Here is a 27,120-nt window from a genome sequence, read left to right as displayed (position 1 = left end):
GCCCAAAAGTAAAATTACACAACACCTCATTCAAAATATGTATTTAAAAAAGATGCCGATGCTTAGACATGTAAGTAAAATAGTAAGCACAATCTTCAGCCATTCATTCAATCATCCATTTATTGGTTAAATGGATATAATCCCATCCTTGTTCTGTGAAATTCAGCATTTTATATCAAAAATTGCTTATCGTCCTCTATTAAAATAGGTGTGATTTATAGATGAAATGTTACTGAATTAGATATATTAATTTAGTTCACTGGTGTTCATAACAGAAACTGCTGAAAAAGATGACCCCTGATAATGGAGGTATAATTCATACATGGGCTTAATGACACTGAGATGTAACTATATGAGACAAAAAAATCTGTGTTATTAACACTAATGAAAACAGTAAAAGTCAATGATTCGTTTGAATTATTTAGCCTGATATGTTTACCATGACAAAATAAATGTTTCTATATGATAAATTGTGTTCAAAGTGGAAAAAAAGTTTTAGTTTTTTATCCGGGACATTTAAAAGGAATTTATTTTAGAGCAGTAATCACAATACCTTGAAACTGTGATATTTTTATCTAAGGTTATCATACCATCATACCATCAGCGCAGGCTTAGAAGTAACAACACAAAAGTTCTTCTTTCTTTAAATGTATGAATGTTTTTATATCATATACTGTGAATGTAATGTGATTTCAAAACGTTGAACAACTAGGCAAAGGCCAAGCATCTATCCATAGGTTGAAATCCTGTTGACTAAGCAAGGCCACAAGCATCTAACTTACTGTATCATCTTTAATACTGAATAATTCCTCCCTCAAATACATTGCAAGGGAAAACCCCCAAGAGTGTCATCACCTCTTTCTTCTTTCTATTCTACTCACTTATTGTTGTAGTGACCATGAGAGAAGCTTAAAAATGATCTTTCTTCTTGGTGGAATTCACTCAGTGGTTGCAAAAAGCTGTTAATCAACAGATCAATGGTCTTATTAGAACAAGTATCCTGCCAGCTAAATGGCATCATTTAAATTTAACCTCAGCTTAAGGATCAATAAACCAACACCAAAGTCCAACCCTTGATTTATCTTCACCTCGTCTATTACAGCTGCCCTGACCTTATTAGTGCTGCTTGATAAGGCAACGCTCACTACTGTTATTGCTATAACTCAGCCCACGCTATTAAGAGATGAACGAAGCTTCAATCATGTGGCTTGTTGATGAAAGATGTTCTATTACTGTTGTTAAGACTTTAATTTATTTTCCTATAAACTGTAAAAATAAAAAAACAGCAGAAAATCCCATGAACATTAGATATTTCCTAGCACATATATATATTTTGTTATGTTCTGTTATTAATATGCTAGCATGTTAAAATAAATCAGTATTTTAAAATGCAATATTTAATGTGTCAGACACAAAATAGACACGTCAATTTGTTTAAAAAATATATATATATAGTAATCTGACCAGTTAACCGTTAATAACCGATTAACGAGCGGTGGTTGTCGGTTATCAAAATTAATCAAAATGAGCATCCCTAATTCAGTATGATGAATCAGCGCTCAAAATTGAACGAACCAGAAACAATGGACTGTGGCATAAAAAAGCTCTGTAGCTTTCAGTACTCTTGTTTTGATGCCTTTCAGCCATACTCGGCTTCATTCTACCATGATAAAATGTTTTGAAAACTTAAGCTAGGGCTACATGATTCTGGCTAAAATGAGAATCACGATTATTTGCTTAAAATCAAGATCACGATTTTCTCACGATTCTATGGATGTAAAATAAAGGTTAATGGGTCGGCTATTATTGTTATTTGTTATAGACCTGGAATGGTGGACTTGAACCGACTTTAAATATGTCCTGGTTGTTAATTCACAGTAAAGTGATGACATCAGAATACAACCATTCATAATTCTGAAGTTGAATTATTATGTTTGAGACATATGCTTGTCAAATTGCCATTGATAACATTATCAGACCACTTTTTTCACTAGCAAATTGAAACATTTGTCATGATCAGATTCCCTCTTGCATTATATTCAACATTATATAGGCTAAAGTACTTATACTGACACTGTTAAACATTTATTTTCTTGCCCAACACTGTGTGTTTAATTTTGTATAGACTTGGAATGGTGGACTGGAACCGACTTAAAATATGTCCTGGTGTTAATTCACAGTAAAGTGATGACATCAGAATACAACCATTCATAATTCTGAAGTTGAATTATTATGTTTGAGACATATGCTTGTCAATCTGTCATCGTTAACATTTTCAGACCACTTTTTTCACTGGCAAATTAAAACATTTGTCATGATCAGATTCCCTCTTGCATTATATTCAACATTATATAGGCTAGAGTAGTTATATTGACACTGTTAAACATTTATTTTCAACACTGTGTGTTTGCTATGAAAGAAAAAACATATCAAATGCTTGTCATAATCATAACTCTAAAATACGATATGATAATTTAAATCATGTGCGCACCGGTTTCACTTTCACGGTAAAGTGCTTTCATGTCATGGCTGCCGTCACTTTAAGGGAAAAAAAAAAACATACAGTATCTGCCAATTCACTGCAAAAAATGCTTTTCTTGCTTAGATTTTTTGTCTTGTTTCTAGTCTAATTATCTAAAAATTATTATATCAAGACAAGCAATATCTAGTTGTCTAGATATCTAGACAACCAAAACATATTGTCTTGTTTTAAGAAATATTATGCCAATGTTAAGAGAGTTTTTCCTTAAAACAAGCAAAATAATCTGCCAATGGGGTAAGCAAATTAATCTTGTTTTTTCTTTAGACGTAAGATTATTTTTCTTACCCCATTGGCAGATTATTTTGCTTGTTTTAAGGAAAACATTTAATATTGGCATATTATTTCTCAAAACAAGACAATATGTTTTGCTTGTCTATTAAACTCTTCATGATTTAGGAATTTTTAGATATTTGGACTAGAAACAAGACAAAAAAATCTAAGTAAAAAAATTATTTTTTGCAGTGACTTCCCACACGGCTTCTAAACGATCGCTGAACGTTATTTGCAACTTTATTATCTGTTATTCACAGCCAATGCAGGTTCTGTTCACTAAAAGTGGACATCATTGACAGGCACACACACATCCTCTCTGTAGCCTACATCATTACATCAAGACAGAAATGGGTGAATTATACCTTATAAATAAAGTATGTAACACTTTTAATGTCATTTGGAGCTGTCCGTGTTGCTGAGCAATGTATATAAAACAATGTGAAGACTTCAGCCAATACTCTTCTCTCCTGACCTTGAAAGATAATTGGTTGAATCATAGAAAAGCTGAATTAAGAGTCGAATTGAGATTGCAATCATTTTTCGATTAATCGAGCACCCCCTATTTTAGCTCATCCATGAATATGACTCCTGCAGGAGACCCGTAGAATAAAATGAAGAGGACAACTCCAATGATTCCACACTCAGTCACAGCATCATCAAATTGCGCCCTCTAGCAGTGAAAATTACATACTGTGCATTAAAATAGCTCTTGATTTTTTTGGTTCAGAACAAAAAAGTCAAACAATTACTTTAGCCTTCCTTCACTAAGCATTTACACTGTCATTTATTTTAAGATCCTAAAGATAGTAAACAGATGTGCATGCTGGGATGAATGAACACATTGAATATGTGTACATCTCATTGCATTGCATTTTTTTTACTAGTGATGAGCTTATAAATGTGTAAAAGACTCAAAACTGTGCTAGTGTCATTGTTTGACATACAAACAAGTAAGATCTGCTGCAAGGAGACATGTTTCCGGCCCCTGCGTTGAACCGGAATCTGCAAAATCAATATAATGTGAAATAAAAAGCATTCTGTTCTATTTACGGTTGCATCTTTACATCATGTCCTGCTTTCAGTTCCATGGATATCTTTGGTCCACATTGCATTTATATTTCAGTCGGATATTTTAGTTTGTTCAAATGAACTGCACGAAATGAGCCAAATTCAATCACACAAGAATTCGTTTTAATTTAACCCAGCCTGCCAAGTGTGAAAACACTCAAAAAATTTAAGGCCAACACTGTTAGGTAATTTTAAAAGGGTTTGTTGAAGAATGGTGTGCCTTTATTTAATGGACCAGTGAGCAAATACCTAATGGACCCAGAACACCATGGCAACTGCATACTGTAGTAACACTTTATAAACCACTCAGGACACCTTACAAACCACATACAACAGCCTGTTTTAGCAACACCTCTGCAAACACCCACAGCACCCTAGCAGTGTGCCAGTGAGATCTGCACAGGTAAGCAACATTCACACACACTTTCTTCAGGAAATATTAAATATACCGTTCCATTTTGCACTGTGTCTGAAAATTAAAGACTCGATTGAGTACTTAGACTTTACACCATATTCATTTACAGCCAGGGTTTTCGACTAAATGTCAACGTTAAAATCTAAAGTACATAAAACATACTGTAAGTTTTCATTTTATTTATTTCTTGAAACTGACCAAAAGTGTTTTTTGTTTTATCAAAAGTGACCAAAAGCATCATAAAAGCTACAGTAACTGATCAAAAGTGTCATTAAGGGCTTTGGGCTATATTTTGACGGTCCATGCGCAGAGCGCAAAACGCAGGGGCACAAACGCTTTCAGGGCGTGTCAGAACGCGTTTTTGCTAATTTAAGGACGGGAAAACCTACTTTACGTCATGGTGCATGGTCTATAAGGGTTGAGTTTATTTTCTTAATGAGTTATAGGTGTTTTGAGAATAAACCAATTAGAGTCTCATCTCCCATTCCCTTTAAGAGACAGCTGCGTCGCGCCAAGAGCGCATTCGCTATTTACAGGACGCAAAGAAAGTCTAAGTGGAAAAAATGAGCATTTCACTAGCAAACAGTTAACAGGAACTACTTTCGCTCTTGGATAGGGAAACCTTTATGCACAGACATCAATTAGCCTATAAATCATTTATTTTGTTTGTTAAGCGCAAATATTCGTTTCAAAACTATTTCTAAATTCAGTTCTAATTTCCAACGAATAAATGAATAATAATAACAAAATGAGCACAAAAACCTGAGTTATATCCTAAAACCTAAAACCTGCAGGTGGGTAAAATCTAAGCTTGTTTTTAATAAAACAAATATAAATATGGATATAATAAATAATACTGCTAATAATAATAACAACATTATACAAAAGAAAATTGTTATGAATGAACTGAAAAAGCCTCCCGAGATGAAGAAGACATAAAAGCAGTGATTTTTCATATTTATGTAGGCTAGAAAATAATATGTTTTGTAATATATTAATCCTTTATATTTATATCCTATATCTATTCTTATTATATATCCTATATATATATCCTTAATATTAACATTTTTTCATATGTAAAGATATTTGCCTATTGCTCTCTTGTGCGTATTAAGCAGTGCGTAAGCGAGGCACAACTCTGCGCCGGAGTTTAGACCGGGTTTGTTTTGGTCTAATGAAAAATCTATTATAGTTTCTCAAAATAGCAACGCGCCAGCGGTCCGCCTCAGAACGCCTCCCTTTTTAGACCAGAACACCTATGGGCGCACAAATGAGCGCTTATGCATTTGCTATTTAAACAGCGTAGCGCAACACCTCAAAACGACTCTTGCGCCAAGCTGAAACTACCAAAAGACTATTGCGCCGCGCCTTGCGCCACACTGCGCCGGGTGTATGATAGGGCCCTTTATTTTAACGATATAGGTGCAAAGTCTAAAGTGCAGGGCGCAAAAGCATTAAGGGCTATCCGATTCCACTTTTGCTATTTTAAGGTCGGAAAAATACACTCTGTAAAAAAATACTAGTCTATTTCACAAAAAACTGTGTTTGTGGTCTGAAAATTGTAACAAAGTGTGCCAAACATGTCTACATACCTTCTTCATTGAAAAATGAAGATGTATGAAGAATAAAACGTAATCTTTCATAACAAATATCAATGTAACTGTAGAAGCAATAAGATCCTATTATGTTTTACTCTCTCTTTATACATTTATTCATTTATTTATTCATTTATTTATTCATATACAAACATATATACATATATGTATACACTACCTGTCTAAGTTACTGTATGCACCATTTGTGTGTGTTTACAATGAAGTCTGTGTTAAGCAAATAAGTAAAAATCTTGTTCATTAATTCATTCATTTCTTTTTGGCTTACTCCCTTTATTAATTCGGGGTCGCCACAGCGGAATGAACCGCCAACTTATCCAACATGTTTTTAAGTAGGTAAAGCCCTTGCAGCCGCAACCCATCTCTGGAAAAAAATCATGTACTGATAATTTACTTTTTTTTTGTTTTGTTTCTAGCTTCAAAAAAAAGAAAAAAAAAAACTGCAATCATAATTGTCCATGACAAAAAAAAAGATATCCGCATCACTGCTTAATCTATAACTACATAGATATCATACCTGTAAATATATACATATAAAAATGATATGTATATGATACAAATCAAGCTTGTTTACTTAAATCAGTGGAGCTGCATCTCTTTTTACTTTCTACAAGTTGAAAAGAGCAAATCATCTCGTCCAACATTATAACAGCTCCAGCTCGCAACGGGATGGGCTGCACTGACTGTCCATCGATCGGTTTGGATTTCCATTAAAAGGAGCTGGGCACAAGGACTGACTGATTCAGAGCGAGTGCTTTTGGGAAGAGAGTACACTAGAGAAAATAGAGCTCCTAAATAATCAATGATTGAGGGAGTAAATCAGCCAGAGTGAAAGAGGCCGAAATGTGGCCGTCAATTAATTAGGACATCTGAGGGAGTCAGATTCCATTTCTGTAGCCCACCACTCACATGCAATATCAACAGCATTAGCGCAGAGACTGGCATACAACAAAAAGATTTGGTCCATTGAGAGATGGGTTGCTGCTAAGTGGGTATAAGGCTTTCGCAAATAAAAGCCTGAATTGTAAGAGCTGGGCGATGTGGCAGGAAATACAGCACAGACAGGGTAATGTGAGAAAAATATGTCGAGATATTGCTCTACTGTACATACAGTGTTTAAATTTACAGTAGAAAAAATATATATAATGCAACCTTTATGCATCATACACACTTACATTTACATGTTAAACTATACAAAATGCTTTTCAAAGTTGCAGTTTTTTGTCAGGAAAGTACACTTCCAATCAATATATCTGATTAAAAAAAAGTAAGTTTTTTTTAAATTTTTTACAGTGGATAAGAATTTAAATGCAATGTTAAGTTTGTGCTTGACTCTTATTTTCAAGTTTATAGCATCCTTTTGTTATTTTGGAGATAATAGTTTCCTGCTTTTAATTGTTGTTACAATGGTTTTTGATAGTCATTTGTTACTTTGCTTACTGATAACGTTGTACACAAGTGTCCTCATCTCCGAAAAAATAACACATTTTTTTTTTGTTGCATGAAAGTCACCATGTCAGATTATGCAATTTTATCTTTTCTTAGATGTTTTTTTATCTTATATTTTCTTATCTTTGACTTGTCGTGGGTAACAAATGTGCCAGACTACATGTTCTTTTACAATCAGTCATCCCATGACGTTTACTACAAGCGTTACGGAGAAAATGAAAGCACATCAGAAGCAAGGAAAATACAGATGCTCAAGACATAATCTTAGAAAATAATGATATATTTAAAAATGTGCAAATATATGACAGAGGTTTGTGATACAACAATTACAGTAAAGCATAATGAAATCCTTATTTTCCACAGAGCGCACAGTTGAGTAGCCTAGTGGACAGGCACAAACAAAAATATAAGTTTTAATTTATAATTTAAAAATAACTTTGAAACAAATTTCGCTTGGTATAATTTGTATCTTAATTTTAATGTAGTTTCTGTAGGTCAGTTATCTACAAAAAAGAATAACGAAAAACATCCTAGGTAAAGTGCTTCAAACCAAATCAGCTATATGCGCCAAAAGCACAAACTGGTTTGTTAAATAAAATACAATATTTACAGAATCAGAGAAACTTATATTTAACTTTTTGTTTTTAATGACAAAATCATCCATTGCAGGTGAGTTTCAGCTTAATTAGCTTAAGCAAGTAATTTAAATAAGCAAGACAGGATTTTACAATGTATTAGTAGCACTGAACGTGTTTACAGATTACCTCGGAAGAACAGACTTAGTTGGAAGGCTAAGAGAACACAGAAACTCGTTGTGAGAATATTTCCCTTGACTCGTTGTCTACATATTTTGCCATTCTGTGAAATAAAATTGCTTAAAAAACTTTAATATTTTAGAGAAAGTAGTTAAAGTTTGCATAACCAATGATTGATCTTATCCATCCATAAGTAAATATGCAGTCTATTTTTTGACCTGATTCACATATTAACGGTATTAAAGGCAACACCTGCGACTATAACTGATAAAGTATGTGCTCCTAATGTCCAGTGTCACCCACGTGACTGAAATCGTTGTGAAGAAAAATCAAACATGCAAGGCTTTCTGCGATTGTGTCATGAGGTATCACAGACATAATTTCGGTTGTCATGAACTATGCCATATTACATGAGAATAAACGATTGAATCATGATGCCTATTTGTTGTTTAGGACTCCCCATGACACCCTATACGTCAAGGAAATCATGCCCAAATCATGACTAAATCTTGTGTCCTGACCGAGGCTTTATTTTTTTTTTACTTATTTATTCTATTTAATGCCCAGATGTTGTTTTAGTTCCTTTGTTCTCATCTTTGGCATTGTTTGCTGTGTATTCTTGTATTCTCTTCTCTAGTGTAAAAAAATAAAAAATAGGAAAAAAAAACATGTCTGCTGTTAAACAGATCCTGGATCTACTCAACCTTCTTGTGACAGTTAAAAAGCTATTTATTATTTTTTACAAAGCATATATGAATATGATAATAATAATTACATAAAGTATAATAATAATGTATTTTACCAATTTACTGAAAAGCCAATCAAGTTTCTTTCTTTTTTTAATAAGACACAAATATTCTTATCAAGGCAAATGAATAAACATGCAATGCCAAATCTCTTTTTCATCAACATCAAACTCAAAAATGCATTAATTGTCTGCAGACTGTCACTAGATAGCATTTAGCGGCCAACTGTATTAAAGTCTGTAATGTTGCCAAGGCTTTTCTTATGTATCAGAAAACATTATGCACCAAAAAGTGAAATGATTTGTGGAGAGCAAGTAAAATCTCTCAAACAAATAAGCAAAAAAGCAGTGAAATAAAATGCCTACCATAATAAAAAAGAAAAATTATGTGACGTACAGTAGATTAGCTCATTCATGTATTTTATTATGTATTTTACTATATCTAAACTTTTGAAAGCGTGTTTCATTTGCACAAAAATAAAAAAAGATAAAACTATTTCTTTATTTAACAATTTATTTATTGAAAAAAAAAATAAATGAATAAATAAATGAATGAATGAATAAATAAATAAATAAATAAATAAATAAATAAATAAATAAATAAATAAATAAATAAATAAATAAAAATTATTCCTGCACATCTGTGAATGGGAAACTTTTTGACAATGCTGAAATCTATATGCAAAGCATATTAAAAAAATTAATGGAAAACTTTTTTCATTTTAGTACATTGTTGTCTCGTAAACGCACCTTACAAGTCAACATTCAATCAACACTGATACTATTACCTTTCCTAAAATATACATCTCATGTGTCTTTGATTATTATTCATTAAACCCCTTCCATTTACTGCCTATTATAGAGGCCACTTCAATCCTATTACTGTTGGTAATAAATTTCCCTCCCTATCTTCTATGTAAAGAAAACAATTAAAAAGTGGTTACTGTTATAAAAAAGTGGTTGTTATTATTATTATTATTATTATTATTATTATATTATAATTTTTTTATATATTAATTATCTGTTTTTTGTCCTGTCTCTGTAATTCTGCTGCACTGTAGAAGCTCTGTCACTGTAGAAGCTCTGTCAACAAATTCGTACTATGTATGAACATACAGTGCATTCGGATTATTTATTCAGTGCATCCCGAGTAAGTATTTATACCTCAGACTGTGGCGATGGCTCATCTTCCAGCAGGACAATAACCCAAAGCACACCACTAAAATATCAACGGAGTGACTTCACAACAACTCGGTGAATGTCCTTGAGTGGCCCAGCCAGAGCCCAGACCTAAATCCTAATGAACATCCTAAAGTAAAAAATGTATCCAATCTGAAAATGGCAGTACACTGTTGCTTCCCATCCAACCTGATAGGTATTGCAAAGAGGAAAGGGAAAAAAAAATCCAAATACAGGTGTGCCAAGCTTGTGGCATCATATTCAAAAAGACTTTTTTTACTTTACTTACTGTAATTGCTGCCAAAGGTGCATCAACAAAGTATTGAGCAAAGGCTGTGAATACTTTTGTACATGTGTTTTAAATATATATATATATATACATATATATATACATACATATATATATATATATATATATATATATATATATATATATATATATATATATATATATATATATATATATATATATATATATATAGGGATGTAACGGTATCAGAATTTCACGGTACGGTAATACCTCGGTATGAATGTCACGGTACGGTATTTATTGAATTATTTACAGGAAAAAAAAAAAAACTTTTGAAAATACTCCAAAAAAGTGCCAAAAGTGTCAATGACATACAAATTAGCCATCTATCTGTTAGCTTTGAAACAGGAACTTCAATTTTAATAACAAAAAATTATTAAACCATGTAAAAAAATAAAGTTTCAATTTAGTATTGTTAAAAACTCATCACATTTAACATTTAATCACTCACTTAGATAGAGATGGGTTTAAAGGAAAATTATCATATAAATATAATCTGATAAAAGCTGGTATCTCTGGGTATTTACAATGTCCCCTGCAACAGAAAAAAACCCCTCTCATTTGGGACTGAGGATTCTGGGACAAGAGAGATATGACTTGGCCCATGTTGACAGCAGTGGGGTAACGTTGTGCATTGTCTTTCCCCCACTTGAGAAGACAAACCATGAGTGAGATAGAGATCTCTTTGCGGTACAAGTCAATGTCTGCATCAATCTGAACAGTGTGCTGTGTTTCTGCAGTCCCCATGACTGTTATTAGTGGTATTCCCCAACTTGCAGGCACGTGCAAACATAGGGCTCAACCTGTGCAGTGCACATGCCCTTTTTAGTCTTGGATAGAAAATGCCCTTCCAAAACGATCAAAAGTGCCTCCGCGACGCGACACAACCTCCGTCCAGTCCAGCCCTTCAGTAGGCGCGCGACAACACCTCTTGAGTATGCGCGCTCAACCCCCCCTCGGCGCTTTACAATACGCGCGCCAAAACACAGCTGATCAGAACGCGCGCGGCGACAACACCCGCTTTAGGTTCGATCATTTCCATCTTTTTTTCATCTCCGCTACTAGCAGCACACTCCATTTCCGCATTACTGGATCTGTAGCGACAACAGACCGCAAAGGATTATGGCCACGCCGGGGCTGATGGGAAATGAAGTTTCAGCTACCTCCCGTTCGCTTCATTCGCCTGAGCAAATTTTCTCAGAAGACCTATAGTTTTACCGAGTCATGCGACTTCGGTAATATCGAAAAAATTTAATATTGCGGTATGACGGTATTTACAATACCGTTACATCCCTAATATATATATATATATATATATATATATATATATATATATATATATATATATATATATATATATATATATATATATATATTTTCAATTTACCACAATTTCAAAAAAAAAAAAAAAATTCACATTGCCATTATGGGGTATTTTGTGTAGAATATTGAGGAATTAAATGAATTTAATCTATTTTGGAATAATGCTGTAGCATAAAAAAATGTGGAAAAATTTAATTGCTATGAATACTTTCTGGACGCACTGTACCTGCCAGTAAAGCTCTTTCTGGTTCTGATTATGTTATATCTAGGCCCAGGCAGAATCTGCAGACAATTTTTGCTATTTCTGCAAAGAAAAATCTACGGATTTATGTGGAATGAATTTTTTATCGTAACTAGGGGGGGAGGGGGGGTAACTAGGCTTCGTAACTAAAATGTAATATATTAAATAAACAAATAATATCTTTTTAACTTTTTTTAATGTTAACGATGCAAATTCAATTACAGCCACTTATTTAATAAACAACAAGTCTCACATATAATATTACTACTAAAAGACAGAAAATAATACTTAACAAATGTTATTGTAAATAAATTATATAAACATTTTCATGTTAGTCAATAATATTCACGAAAATAATTTCATGACTGAAATATTTTAACTGAATCAATATAACTTTACACACATTTACACATAAATAAATAGACTCAATGTTGGGCTGAAAATCTGCAGTAATCTGAGATCAGATTCCATGTGGGCATAGTTATATCCGAGGAATGATAGGCTGTTTCACTCTGAAAAAAGGCACATCTCATTAATTGAACAAAATGAGAATGTCTTGTCATTCTGGCTGACGTTTTTAAAATACTCTTGCAAATGCTCATGACATGCCTAAATATTTTTTGGTTTTGTGTTATTAATATTTATTTAATATTTCACTTTGAGTATTGTTTTGGACTGTTCCCTAATGCAACATAATGTCTTAAATTCTTCCTCATTATCTTCAGACTTCATATGCAGATGACACATGCACATGACAAAGTGTTACTTTAACAAGATGGTCCTGTGAACACAAGACTCCCTCCCGTGAAAGGCACCCAAAGCCGATTGCAATCTGCATGTTGTGAATATGAATCCACACAGCGCTTGCATTGTAATAATATAATCCATATGCACTGATGCCATAATATTGCTTAATAAATCATGACTTCAATGAATGACTCACTAGGACATTTTTTTTCCCAAAGCAACTTATTGTGCTAGAGCTATAAATAGCTCAAGGCTCATCGTAGTCTAAATTAGCGTCATAAAGAAACTCTCAAGGCCGCTCAGGCAAAGAATCAGCTAAAAAAAGTATTACTAAAAGTAATTTATTACACAGAAATAAAGTTTGGGGTCTTACCAGAAATTTGCACAGGGTGTTTAGATGCTAACAGCCCCTTAAAACCATCTGAGCAATTCATACAAATGTAACTGGGCAGAAAACAAACAAACAATCAAAAGGTGGCACTTTATAATAAAGATTTGTTAACTCCTAGTTCAAAAAAGATTTTTCTGTTAAAAAACTAAAACCACATGTCATCAGCAGGGAATTAAAGAATATTTTTAGCTGGTTCTGGATGAATTATAAAATGCAAACAATTTTTTGCCAGTTTAATCAAGTCAAATTTAAGACTTCTCAAGACCCCTTTAAGTCCATTATGAATTAAATTTTAAACTTATACAGGGCTAAACACTGTTGATTATTTCTAATGGCCCGATTGGTAGGCAAGAAAATAAAAAATAAAATAATGCAATTATTTTTAGCGACAGTTTAATGCGTCGAAACAGGAAAACTAGTTGTATACACTTTTTTTAACGTAGTATTTCTTGTTTTTTTATGACAAGTTTAACATTGTTAAAGGTTTATTTTTTTATTGAGACAATGACATAAAAAATGTACATTGGCTTTTGGTCCAAATTGATTGAGTGCAATGTATCATATAAGGTAATATGTTGCTCTGTTAGTATTATTATGAGGAATTGTGTAACTGTTTTTAGTTTTCTTTCCCAGATTAGGGGATTTGATTTAGAGAAATTGCTGTAAAAGATGTCGAACAGCTATTCTAAATTGTGTCTCTTTGCAATAAAAAAAAAACCTTATAAATAAAAAATATAATAAAAAAAGTTTTCTTGAGATGGATTGTTGGTGATTGGATGGATGTTGGCTTTACTTGGACAGAGAAAAATAAAGAGCTGTTTAAAATGATTTAAGACTCACAAGAAAATATTTCAGTGAATTTGAGGACTTTTAAGGGCCTAAAATTTTGTTTTTTAAAAATTTACGATACCCTAAAACAAAATGCTGCACATGCAAGTCAAAAAAAAAAAAAAAAAAAAACTACACAGACATTAATGCCCATAGCTCCTGGGTACACTTTAACACTATTTCTTTTCATTATAACTCACAATCCACAGCCTCAGCAAATGATTATAATGTATATTATAAGCGACCATGAATATTAATTTTGTCTTTGTTTGTTTTTGAACTCTAAAAGTAATGTAATTGGCTTGCAGTTTATGAATCACCAAGGATCGTCTTTAATGTTGTTTAAAGACAAGTCACATTCTTGGATGGCATGGGGGTAAGTACATTACCAGCAAATTTATATTTTTAGCAGCGCTATCCCATTAATTACATTACTTAACATGAAATAATCCACACTGAAATGTTTTTTTTTTTTCCTTCAAATTTTGGATTCTTTTGATTTACTAAAAAAAAAATTAGTTAAGTGCTTGTAAATAATTTATTTGGGCTCAATTAAAACAAACAAATTAAGGTGAATATTACTAAATGTAATTTGTTTGTTCCAATTAATTTTATTTGATTTATTTATTTAAATTTTGCAGACATTTTTTTGGTGTACTTCTACAGCATCATTTGACTTAATGTCTTTTACTAATGCATTTCAAAGATAACAACATTAACCAATGTGTTTTGAACTAACATGAATACAGACATTTTCACTTACTATAAGGTTATTAAAGTAAAAAGATTATTGCATTCTGTTAATGCATTATCTAAATCTATCAATTCAGGCCCTACTGTAAAAATGTTGCTTAAACATCTTTCCGATGACCTATGTGGAAGCAAGAAAAACACCATGTGGAAGTGGTGAAAAAAAATTTTAAAGCAGTTTAAAGAAAAGCAAAAAAGTAATAATAAATTAGCAATAATTAAAATTCCCTGCCAACAACACATTCGCTCTTTCACAGTTCACGTTACATTGTCTTTTAATATCAGGATATCAGTCTTTTTTATATATTTTTTTATAATATCAGTCTTTTCATATATATACAAAAATCAATAATGATGAATAATAGGCTATTATAACAGCTTTGGCTTTTCACACAGACAGATATTACTAAATAAACTAAACTTATTTTCAGGCTCAATTTATAAATATATACTTCTGAGGCATATCATTAATAACCTAATGTATTGCTTTTACAAGGGCGCTGTAATAAAGTGCTTTCCATTTTCTGTCATGCAAAAAAGCACAGTGTATCAAATGAAGTCGTTTGGCACGGAGGCGCAGCTACCCTCATAAAACACCCATGCGAATCTTAAGCGATAAACAGCATCGTAAGTTCGAACCCCCAAGGGCTTCTTCGGCACTCAAATGTAAGTCTACAGCACTGGATGTCCATGTAATGCATTCCTGTGTTTGTTTAGCTCTAGTGTGATGAGCGGGGATCGATCGTCTCACCTGCCGTTCCGCGCCTGTCCCAACAGCTCCGGCTTCGAGATGTTCTGGGGTGGCTTAAAATGCGATAGAAAAGAGCTACAGAACTGTCGCAATGTCCCAAATTGCATTTTCACCTGCCCCCCTCCTCCTTTAACCGAGCACAGTAGTCTTTCACTTGAGGAAACAACAGCAGCAGCACACCCACAGACCCGCTACCGCTACATCCAACGTGCTGCCGTGTCGATCAAGTCCCATATTTTCCCGGAGATCTGATGGATGCGCGCCTCATGCTCCGCTCCTGAGGTGCTGCTGCGGCTGCTGGGAGCGGGGGATGGATTCTGTCTGACGGCGTGCCAGAGAGAGAGAAAAACAGCGCTGCATTTTTACCGGCTGGAATATCTGGAGCTGCGTCCATGCGCCACCGTCTCGCCTCGGAGAATCAGACAAACTGGAGCAGCACTGACTCTCTCTCTCCCCAACACACACCACACATCATTCCTGACGCGCTCGCACTGGCTTATTACACGGGGGTCGGTGAGAGATGCGCAAACGGGAGCGCGGACACAGCGTACTGTTACAGTGAGCTCGATTGGAAGAAGTACAGGGAGAAAGGCAGAATCTTGTGAGATATGATGCCTAAATGTGCTGTCTAAGCAGTCAGCTTACTAGGTTTTGAGACACGGCCAGTGCGCCGGAGTCTAAATCAGGAGACGCGAAAAGCACCGGAGGAGCGCGCTCAACAGTGCACGACTGATATATGTTCCACCTTTGTGAACAATCCTTGTTTTGTCTTTTACCTTCAAATTTAATCACTTCAAGAAGTGGCATTTCTAAAGGATCTGGCAACCTAAGGGCGTCTCTGTACTTGGCAAATCGAATCTTCTTTCAGCTTGAGATGTGAGTATGTTAATTTAATTTCTTATGTTCTGAGCACTGGTAAAATGTTGAACCATATTTTTCTCAGACATTTCCCCGTTTTATTTATTCATTTCTCTGTTTGTCCTTGTCATCCTCATTACAAAAGCTAATCACGACTGCCATCATCATCACCATCCTCTCTGACATCACTACAAGGAATCAAAACTCAAGAATGTAATTTACAAAATAATTGAAACACAAATTAACTCACAAGTGATTTTAAAAACATGTTCACACTGTAACGCCACACAACTATAACCAATCACACTAAAATATAACAAAACCTAAACTATAGTAAAAGAGGGTTGTGTTCCTTTTATTATTAGCACACATTTCAGTTGTGTTATGTCACTATAAATGCTCAAGCTATTTTAAAGCAGCCCGATTCATAAGTATATTTAATTGTTGTTGTCAGTACTTTGTTTGTCCACAAGGACGTTGAACCAATAGTATCTGGCTGCAAACTTGCACATGTAAGCTAAGATGTTCAGTCTCAGAATAATTCACTGAATAAAGCTAGTGACGTCACTATGAAGGGTAGGGTTATGGGCGGGGTAAGTTGTACACATTAAAAGCCATTCTCCAGTAAGCAGAACCATTGTTTAATAGACAAAATTCAAACTATAAAAACACCAAAATACCGTAGACGTGAAGCCATCATGGAAAAACAACAAACTACTGAAGACAGCAAAAACAACAGATGCCCACATTAACAAAAAGGCATTTCGTTAGAGCTACAGTACAAAGTTAATTACCATTTCAAATCTGAATTCAAACATCTACGCTATCATACTCCTAAATGACAGCAGAGTGTATTTCTATTAAACCCTTGGACATGTGTGAGCACAACGATACATTCAGATCTGCATTTGACCTAGATAGAGCAGTTGACGTGGCTATGAACACTTCAGATGTTTTTTTTCTTTCACATACATCGAAATTACCACAGGAGTGGAGTTTACATATAAACTGTACATGATGTCTACAGTAGCAACTAAAATAAACCAAATTACAGTTTGAATCTAACATAAAGCTTTAAATGATGCTTGTATCAATTTCACTGTTAGTAGGTGGAAAACAATTTAGACAGAAAAAGATGCAATCATGAGATTTATTAGGATAAGTAGATTTAAATATGGTACAAGAGGAAAAAGTTAGAAATATAGCAATATTTATATTCACACTAAGGATGCTCTGATTTTCTGGCTGCTGAAAATTATCTGGTAAAAATGGCTTTTTCAGTTTTCAGCCAAAAGAGAAATACTGACAAAAATATGCTTCACCTCACTTCCCAGCAGTGTTTGCACTGGTTTGCTTGTCCTCTGGCCCTACTAATGCTGCGTTCACAGCAGACGCGGAAGAAGCAGCAATCACAAAAAGAAGTAAATAGACATCCTGCGGCGTGATACACGCGAATGAGGTGGCGCGAATGATGAGTTTTCGCACAAATGAAGTGACATGAATTGAGCATTTTGTGCGATTGACGTGCTAAATGTGCGTTTGACTCAAAATGCTCAAGTTGTATCAACTTGATCAACTTTTCTTTTGTAGGTGCATGTTGATGATGTAGCGCATGTTGTTGGTGTCCCAGGGGGCAAATATTCTTGCCGACACCGGACAACAGTTGATCAAACTGGGCTCGACTCAGTCAGAAGCACTGCTGAAATTTTCCATCATCCAGGTGCAGTTTCTGGAAGAGTTTATGAACTCTAGACCTCTGAAAGGATCTAGTGGACTCAGACATGGCTCCAAATGAATCGACACTGTTTTTTAACCTTCATAAAGCACATAAACATTACATTTACATTTAGTCAGTATCAGATCTCTCAATAAAATTCATGTTAGCCATTTAACAATGAAGCTACAGTCACGGGGCAGATAGAAGACCCCCCCATGACGCGAATCCATGTTTATTGGTCAGTGAATCTAATAAAGCGGATTTGATGCACAAATGAATCGAGTAAACTCGAAATGTTAATGCGTCTATTTACAAGCGAATACCGAAATTTGTGCGTACTGGGTCTGGTGTGAACACAGCATAACTGTGCGATATGAAGAGGCTCTTACGTTAAAAGTAAAAGTAAAATGCACCACACTGTAAAACCCATTCATTTCAATGGCTTGCAATGCTCACAGCAGTAACAAAGCAGCAGAACACACCGTTGACTAGCTTAAAGTTCAAAATAACAACATTACATTCTATGTATATTCCCCTTATCTACCCATATATTTATGTATGCATTCAAAAGGCATGCTCACCGGAAAAGTAAAGTCCACACAAATAACGTGTTGACAGTAGGACTGGGCGATATTGCACAAATAATTATCACGATACCATGTTTCATATTATCCGATGACGATAATTATTGAATATTTTTAAACAATCCATTAAGAAATAGAGGATATTTTTTCACTTTATTTTAATTTACCAACATTACTAAGGCAACTAGTTTTAATAGTCAAAAACAAAAATATTTAAACAATATATTTCATCTCTTTTTAAAAAAAATAAACATAAGTGTTCAAGAAACTCTTAAATGAAATGTTACAAAGTGTGTGCAATGGTAAAGCATAAAAGCTGAACAATCAAAGAAAACTTTAAGGTTGATCAACATCTGAAAGGTTTGAATAATAATGATGCAGTAAACCTCAAACTATGTAAACAAAACAAATTATGATAAATAAAATCTGAGCTTTCTAGTAAAGGAACTAACTATCATTATTCAAATGCTTATTGCATCATTACAAAATGACTACATTACCCCTATGCTAAAAAATAATTCAGATGGGGAGCTAGTGGCTGGGATGCACAAGAAAAGAAACCAAAAAGCCACTCTGGTAACATCCTTTTTTTATTTACAATCTCCTCACTGTTGCTATGCAGCACTCATTTCAGTGTGTTGTTATTCTGACTTTAAGTGACAAGTTCTCGAGCTCCCCTGGCATCACTCGTAACTAGGCGACCATCAATCGATTTCTCAGAGGATGACAAACAGACAAACCATTGTTGCAGCTCTGATACAAGTTTATGGAGAAAAGTAAAAACCGCTGCGGTGTTTGTCTGAGGTAATTAGTCTGCCGTTATTACTAAAATGTGTATATTCCATACAAAGTGTAAAGCAGATCAGTTAGTTCTACTAATGTATTGCGGTGCGCTCACAGCATTCAGAAAAGTTCAGCCAGTCAATTAGGTGCGGCTGGAAAATGCATCCGATTCATGTGCGTGACGCTCCCATATATGCGTCATCAAGACAACTATAGCATTTCATACCAAATCTTTTTTTTTATTGATATTGACAATGGGGTTTGATCAATAAATATTGATACCGATGGTAATGCCAGGACATTTGTTAGTTGACAGGACATTTGTGTATTAGTGCTACTGTGCTGTCATGGCACTGCTGGTACAGTAACCTGTATGTCATCTTAGGTTACATCTTTTGGTGCTTTACATTCATGAAAAAAATAGTATGTGCTGGAATGATTATAAATATATGCTTCCTAATATTAATGTGGAACTTCTAAATTAACTAATGCATTTAGTGATTTATAAAACAGCTTTACCATGTGAATGGGGAAAGTAGTCCATGCACAAAAAATGTCATTAACAAAGGAAAGAAAATAAATAAAATAACATTGCCATGTAAATTTACTTTGAGTTTTTTAGTTTGGCAAGTCGTAAACATCTGCGTGGAGGAGACAGATGGAGAAAAGAGCTAAACGGAATTTAACATTTGATTCGTTTTTCACAAATCATTTATATTGTTTCTCTTGCCATATAATGTCATGCATATTCATGGATGTATAAATAACCATTTGATGCTCATTGTATGCATTTTGCTCAGTTAAAACAGCATGTATTGCATCACTTATCAACATAGCATGGTAAACGATTACAATAGAGCAAGTAATGTTCATACAGCTGTCATCAAATGAGATGCTATGCTACACAAATGTCTTTAATACATCAGCCCTTAATACGATTTCCCAGTCAAATTGGCAAGAATAAACCTTGTGTCCTAAATGATCCCATTCTTGCTGACAACAAAGCGCTTCAACACACAAAAAAACTAATAAATAAATATAAATTACCATAACGTTATTCCTTGGGGCCATTATTTTTATATAGTAATTGTGTAAAGGTTATATTTGTTACCAATAGGTGTGTTGTTTAATTGGTTGTGACAGCAACTGTAAATATGTTTACTTTAAGTATGGGAGGAATGTAAGGTAGTGTATTTTAGAATTGCGAAAAACTGAGCATAATTGAATGTACTAAAATCCTAGGACACAGTAGAGCTGCACAATTATTCGTTAAAAGATCACAATCTCGATTCGACCCCCTAAACGATCTTAATCCAGGATTTCTACAATTCTGTCAATCATATTTTCAAGTTCAGGAGAGAAGAAAATGCGGCTGCACGAGTCTTTTCGTTGTTTAACACACGATGCTCAGAGACATTGACACCTCCGAATGATGTCGAATGAGTCACATAATGTACTTGTAAGGTATAATTCACCTAAAAATGTCATTTTTGTCTTCATATAATGATGTTGATAATGATAATGATAATGATGTCTACTAAATGATAGACGCGCGCCCGTCTACTTTAGTGAACAGAACCTGCATATGTTGCGAGGAACAGGTAATACAGTTATAAAGAATATTCTGTTTGTAGCACAGAGTGATCGTTTAGGAGCCGCGCGCGAAGTATGAACAAGCGCTTAGCAGTCAAAATGAAACCAAAAGTGTGCACTTCATTTAAATGATCATATCGCATTGTGATTACGGCAAGCATTTGAAACGTTTTTTCTTTCATAGTGAACCCACAGTTGTGCATGAAAATAAATGTTTACAATGTCCGTATAACTACTCTAGCCTATATATTGTTGAATATAATCTCATAATGGCAAATGTCTGATTTTACCAGTGAAATAATTTGTCTAATATGACAGATTGCATGCATATATCTCAAACATAATAATTCAACATCATAATTATTATAAGTAGAATAGAACTATTTATAAAAACCAGTAGACCTACACATAATATTATTATCGATGTTGTGCCATTAGTTTGTTTTTACCATACATTTTACATATACAGAATCGTGAGAAAATCGTGATCTTTATTTTAAGCCAAAAAAAAAAAAAAAAAAAAAAAAAAAAAAAAAAAAAAAAAAAAAAAAAAATCGCAATTCTCATTTTAGCCAGAATCGTGCAGTTCTAGGACACAGCAATCATGTTTCAAAAATAAAAAATAAACAGCAACATTCAAGAAATCTACCAGATGCATATGTAGCAGCACTCAGAAAATAGCCCAGACAGAACTCGCTCCATCTTTGCCTTGTGTAGGAAAATCAAGCAGTCAAAATGATTATCATCATCTGTCTAAGCTCAATATGTGCGAGTCTGTCTGACGCTGATGTGGCCTCTGTAGTCACTGCACTTTCCTCATTAGTTCCTGGACCACTTACAGACCCTTAATGATCTGCTGGAAACAGTATGACGGGATCGCTAGTCCACTTTATGAGTCAGACCAGAGATAATGATTACTGCTGCTTCTAGCTTTGTAGTGAAAGATCAGACCTACACATGAAGGTTGTTGTGAGCATCACTTTTACTATTAATATGCTATCTACCTACAAATGATCCTAAGCATTGTTCAGAAACCATATCCTGCATGAAACAGTTGTAAATGCACTTCTTAATGTGCACTTGTAGTATATTTAGTTTATTTATTTGCAGATAATGAAATATTAATGAATATAACAACATTCAAAAGTTCCTATGAAATTAAAATAACGTTTTTTTTAGATGTTACTTTTGAAAGTAATTCATTCATTTGTTCATTTTCTTTTCGGCTTAGTCCCTTTATTAATCATGCTTCACCACAGCGAAAAGAACCGGCAATATATCCAGCATCTGTTTTACACAGCGAATGTATTTTCAGCCGCAACCCAACACTGGAAACTTTTGAAAGTAATGCATTACAGTATTGAGTTGCTCCCATAAAAGTAACTAGTGGCTTTACTTGGTGACATGTGATGTGTTACGTTATTTTTGAGTTACTTTTGCGTTACTTTTTTATTACCTGGCTAAGGCTTGATCTTGAACGTTGTTTTTTTTTTTTTTTTTTAATAGAGGAGCTCAGCAATTAACAACACACGCACAGCAAACACCTACTTTTACCTTTAAAAACCCATAAAAAAATTACATATTTTAGGATAATGTTTGAGAACTTTCTGACCCTTGAGTTATACATGCCATAAATACAGATTATTGAAAGGTTAAATCAATGTGTTTGCTACTTTTGTACGATTTGTCTTAAGTTAAATCACTGTCCATTTAGACCAGGGGTGCTCAATCCTGTTCCTGGAGATCTACCTTCCTGCAGATTTCAGTTGCTACCCATATCAAACACACCTGAACCAATTAATTAGGACCTGAACACCACGTGATAATTACAGGCAGGTGTGTTTGATATGGGTAGCAACTGAAATCTGCAGGAAGGTAGATCTCCAGGAACAGGATGGAGCACCCCTGATTTAGACTATAGCTGCGTCCCAAATCGCATACTTATGCACTATTCTACGCCATTTTGTAGTATAAATAGTGTAAGTAGTGTGTTCACACTGAAAACTCTAAAAAAATTAAGTGCACTTTAATTACCCGGATGATACACTCATTCAGGCGCTAAAATGAAGTGTGTAATGATGGACACTTCACGCACTCAACGACCGCAGGTTTGCTTACGTAGCGGAAAGGGCGGAGCTATCGGATGCACATGTTGGATAACTTTATTTATTTTGGTTGGTGAAAGCAAAATTCTCCAACGAGAGTGATTATAGCGCCTCTGATGGTGAATGCGGCAATACTCACGGCAGGTTTTATTTGATAGTTTGGTCATTTATTTCACTGATTTGGCAACCATCAAACGTCATCAGGGAAACGGTTTGAATTTCCGCTTAGTAAAAAAACATTAGTGTGCCATTTGGGACAACACTACATACATATACTTTCCTGTTGAGTGTGTAAGTGCATAAGTACATAGTGCATGAGTGCATAGTGTATAGTGTGCCATTTGGGACGCAGCATGAAATCCCCTTTTCCTTTTCTTCACTGCCTTTAAAATATTGAACACATTCTCTCATTGACTGCGTGATTCATTGTGACTATTCATTCATTCATTTTATTTTCGGCTTAGTCCCTTTTTTAATCATGAGTCGCCACAGCGGAATAAACCGGCAAATCATCCAGCATTTGTTTTACATAGCAGATGCCTTTTCAGCCGCAACCAATCACTGGAAACTTTTTAAAGTAATGCATTACAATATTGAGTTGCTCACAAAAAAAGTAACTAGTGGCTTTACTTGGTTACTTATAATGTGTTACGTTATTTTTGAGTTACTTTTGCGTTACTTTTAATTACCTGGCTAAGTCTTGATCTTGAACGTTGTTTTTTATTTTTCCTTTTTTTAATAGAGGAGCTCAGCAATTAACAACACACGCACCGCATACACCTACATTTACCTTTAAAAACACATAAAAAAAAATTATATATTTTAGGATAATGTTTCTGAGAACTTTCTGACCCTAGAGTTTTGTACGATTTGTCTTAAGTTAAATCACTGTCCATTTAGACTATAATCCCCTTTTCCTTTTCTTCACTGCCTTTAAAATAATGAACACATTCTCTCGTTGACTGCGTGATTCATTGTGACTATTCATTCATTCATTTTATTTTCGGCTTAGTCCCTTTTTTAATCATGAGTCGCCACAGTGGAATGAACCGGCAAATCATCCAGCATTTGTTTTACACAGCGGAATCCTTTTCAGCCGCAACCAATCACTGGAAACTTTTTAAAGTAATGCATTACAATATTGAGTTGCTCACAAAAAAGTAACTAATGGCTTTACTTGGTTACTTATAATGTGTTACGTTATTTTTGAGTTACTTTTGCGTTACTTTTAATTACCTGGCTAAGGCTTGATCTTGAACGTTGTTTTATTTTTCCTTTTTTTTAAATAGAGGAACTCAGCAATTAACAACACACGCACTGCGTACACCTACATTTACCTTTAAAAACACTTAACACCAAAAGCAGAGCAGCATTATATCACAACCTTAAATTTTTTCAAAAACTTCTTTACATGTCATGATAGACTGAAGTGAAATTAAACATTTCTGTTGTGGCAATATAAAGCGTCCCATTTGTGGCTTTGTTATTCATTGGGTATCATTCAGAAGGGCTCATCCCTATGCCCTAATCCCTTCGGAGGGCCACTCTGAAGGGATTAGAGCATAGGGATGAGCCCTTTCAAAGTGCATCCACCTAACAACTTCCCTACTCTGCCTAGACTGTCAATCAATTGTATCATTTAAAATGCTTCACTCCAAAGGGCCCTTTAAAGTGGCCAGTTTTGAGCACTTCAGTTTGGAACAACACTCCAGTAAGGCAACCATTACTGTTTTCACTCCGAAGTGTACTTTGGAGGGTGATACATCCCAGAAATAGTCTACTATGATGCACGTTACAAAAAACAAACAACAAATTTGTTTTCTCATTTTCTATTACAAATCAGCACAACATCCTACATCACACTGATCATGCAGAAACCCATCTGAAATCAGTCTAAATTTGATATAAAATCCCCATAAAAGCATTTTTTTATTTATGAAAAGGATTTTATAACAAAGCAATTCCAAGCATCTTCACTGATACAAAGTGCACTAGCAACTTCAAAAAATTTGACAACATCAATTCTCGACAAAATTAAACTTAGCAACATTTGAACTTGAGGCCAGGCAAAGTGCAATACTGTAGTTTACTAACCTGTCTGTGGGGATCCCTGAACCGTTTCTGAGAGGGTCTTGGTATGCTCCGGCTGGGCCTCTCCTTACTTTGGCTTGCGGTCCTGACCTGGAGCCCTCAGGACCACTGTAGAACCATGCTCCAGACTTGGTGAGGATTTCTTGTTGTTTTCGGCACAGGTTGCATACCCACATTACCTACACAACAGATGACAAATTTAGTGAAATACAGAAATTCATAAGAAATAGGTAGCAATAACATTACAAAATAAAACCAAGATGTTCAGCATTTATCAAACTTTGGTCATTTTTGTATCAAACAGATAAACACCAAGAGCCCTATCAAATACCTGGAGCAGTAAGGCGCAAGACATGTATAGCGTAATTTGTTGCAATTTTCTGACCAGCGCAACAGTAATTTTCATGTTTTGCCCCATGATGTTTAAATACTGGGCAGCACGGTAGCGCAGTGGGTAGCACAATCGCCTCACAGCAAGAAGGTCACTGGTTTGACCCCCGGCTGAGTAAGTTGGCATTTCTGTGTGGAGTTTGCATGTTTCACCGTGGTTACATGGTCTCGTCCAAGTGCTCTGATTTTCACCAGAAGTCCAAAGACATGTGATACAGGTGAATTGGGTAGACTAAATGTGATTAAATGAGAGTGTATGGGTGTTTCCCTGTGATAGGTTGCAGCTGGAAGGAGATGGGTCTGGCTGCAGACCTGGTGCAGTGCAATCTGGGCTGCATCCAATGCTTTTTAATGGGCTCACCTAACCCCACCCCTAACCCTACCCGTCACAGTGACGTCACTCGCTCAATTTGAGTGAATTGTGTCTGAGATTGCATCGCTGAGTGATGCAGTCTCAGCTTGCATCCAGATACTATTGGCTGGAAGGGCATCCGCTGTGTAAAACATATGCTGGACAAGTTAGCGATTCATTCCGCTGTGGCGACCCCAGGTTAATAAAAGGACTAAGCCAAAAGAAAACGAATGAATGAACGAATGAATGTTAAAATAGCAAATCCATAAGCCACTTTGTCGACTGTTCCATTCTAAAAAGGAGGTGTGTGAAGGCGCATTGTTGAGGAACTGAAATAGACTGCACCACTGACTAAATGAGAGCAGGTCTAAAGTCCAGCGCAAAGCAGGTTAGTTATTCACATATGCAGACACACACACACCATACAAAATTATCATTTTCTACTGTACATATAAACACCACTACATCTATGCCTTCTTCACCTTTTGTCACTTTATTCTTGACAATTTGCATTAGTATAATATTACTAGTATCCATTACATGCATATTTATATTTGTTTTAATAAAAACAAGTTTAGATTTGTTTTCATGACAGGTTTTGGAGACATATGGGTCACCGGGGCACGGACACAGGGACGTGCGTTTAGAAAGAACTCAGTTTTTTGACCACACTTCATTATTGATGTTCATTTATTGGAAATTAGAACTGAATTTATAAATAGTTTTGAAACAAGTCTTTGCGCTTCACAAACTAAATTAAATATGTAGGCTAATGAATGTCTTCAGTGGAGTGAGTTTTAACCATTTTCTTACTCCACGAAAGTAAAGGAGTAAAGAGTATAGGTAAAGTAAAGAGAAAGTAAAGAGGTCGAATGGAGGAGGCTCATTCTTTATCCTTGCGCAGACGATCTGTTTAACTGTTTTCTCGCTAGTAAAGCTTTCACTTTTTTTACTTGCAAAGTCCGGCATGTAAATAGCAAATGCACCATGGTGCGACACAACTGACTCTTAAAGGGAATGGGAGATGAAAAACTCATTGGTTTAATGCTCCTTATACTCAAAACACACCCATAACTCATTAACAAAAATAAGCACAACCCTGTTAGACCATGCGCCGGGGCACAGAGCATTATTTTCCGTCCTTAAAATAGCCAAAAGTGAATTCTGACACACCGTTAATGCTTTTGAGCCATGCGCTTTTAGAGCCCCAAGTGTCTGTGAGAAGACCCTGGCTACAAATGACACCATCTGTCAATCTATATTTGTG

At 34.9% G+C, this 27,120-nt stretch overlaps 1 protein-coding gene and 1 long non-coding RNA gene across 60 annotated transcripts in view; one reads left to right on the top strand and one right to left on the bottom strand.

Moving 5' to 3' along the window:
- rims2b (regulating synaptic membrane exocytosis 2b) overlaps nt 1–27,120 on the bottom strand; it is a 254,049-nt gene that overhangs the window by 180,263 nt on the left and 46,666 nt on the right. For 57 of the 59 annotated variants that reach the window (XM_087294683.1, XM_087294651.1, XM_087294695.1 and 54 more), the window contains one exon: nt 25,115–25,290. In XM_087294683.1, the coding sequence (XP_087150809.1) occupies nt 25,115–25,290 (176 nt within the window). Of the gene's footprint in view, nt 1–15,380; nt 15,810–25,114; nt 25,291–27,120 lie in introns of those variants that run through there. The other 2 variants (NM_001443217.1, NM_001443218.1) reach the window with 1 other exon arrangement.
- LOC141379031 (uncharacterized) overlaps nt 15,171–27,120 on the top strand; it is a 58,977-nt gene continuing 47,027 nt past the window's right edge. Inside the window, exons 1-2 of the long non-coding RNA XR_015516610.1 lie at nt 15,171–15,256; nt 15,347–16,256. This is a non-coding gene — a long non-coding RNA (uncharacterized LOC141379031). The remainder of the gene's footprint in view (nt 15,257–15,346; nt 16,257–27,120) is intronic.

This window comes from Danio rerio, chromosome 19 (assembly GCF_052040795.2).
Source record: "Danio rerio strain M-AB ecotype USA chromosome 19, GRCz13ab, whole genome shotgun sequence".
Classification (NCBI taxonomy): Eukaryota; Metazoa; Chordata; class Actinopteri; order Cypriniformes; family Danionidae; genus Danio; species Danio rerio.
The sequence above is the reverse complement of the archived record's forward strand: the minus strand, read 5'-3'. Positions and strand labels throughout refer to the sequence as shown.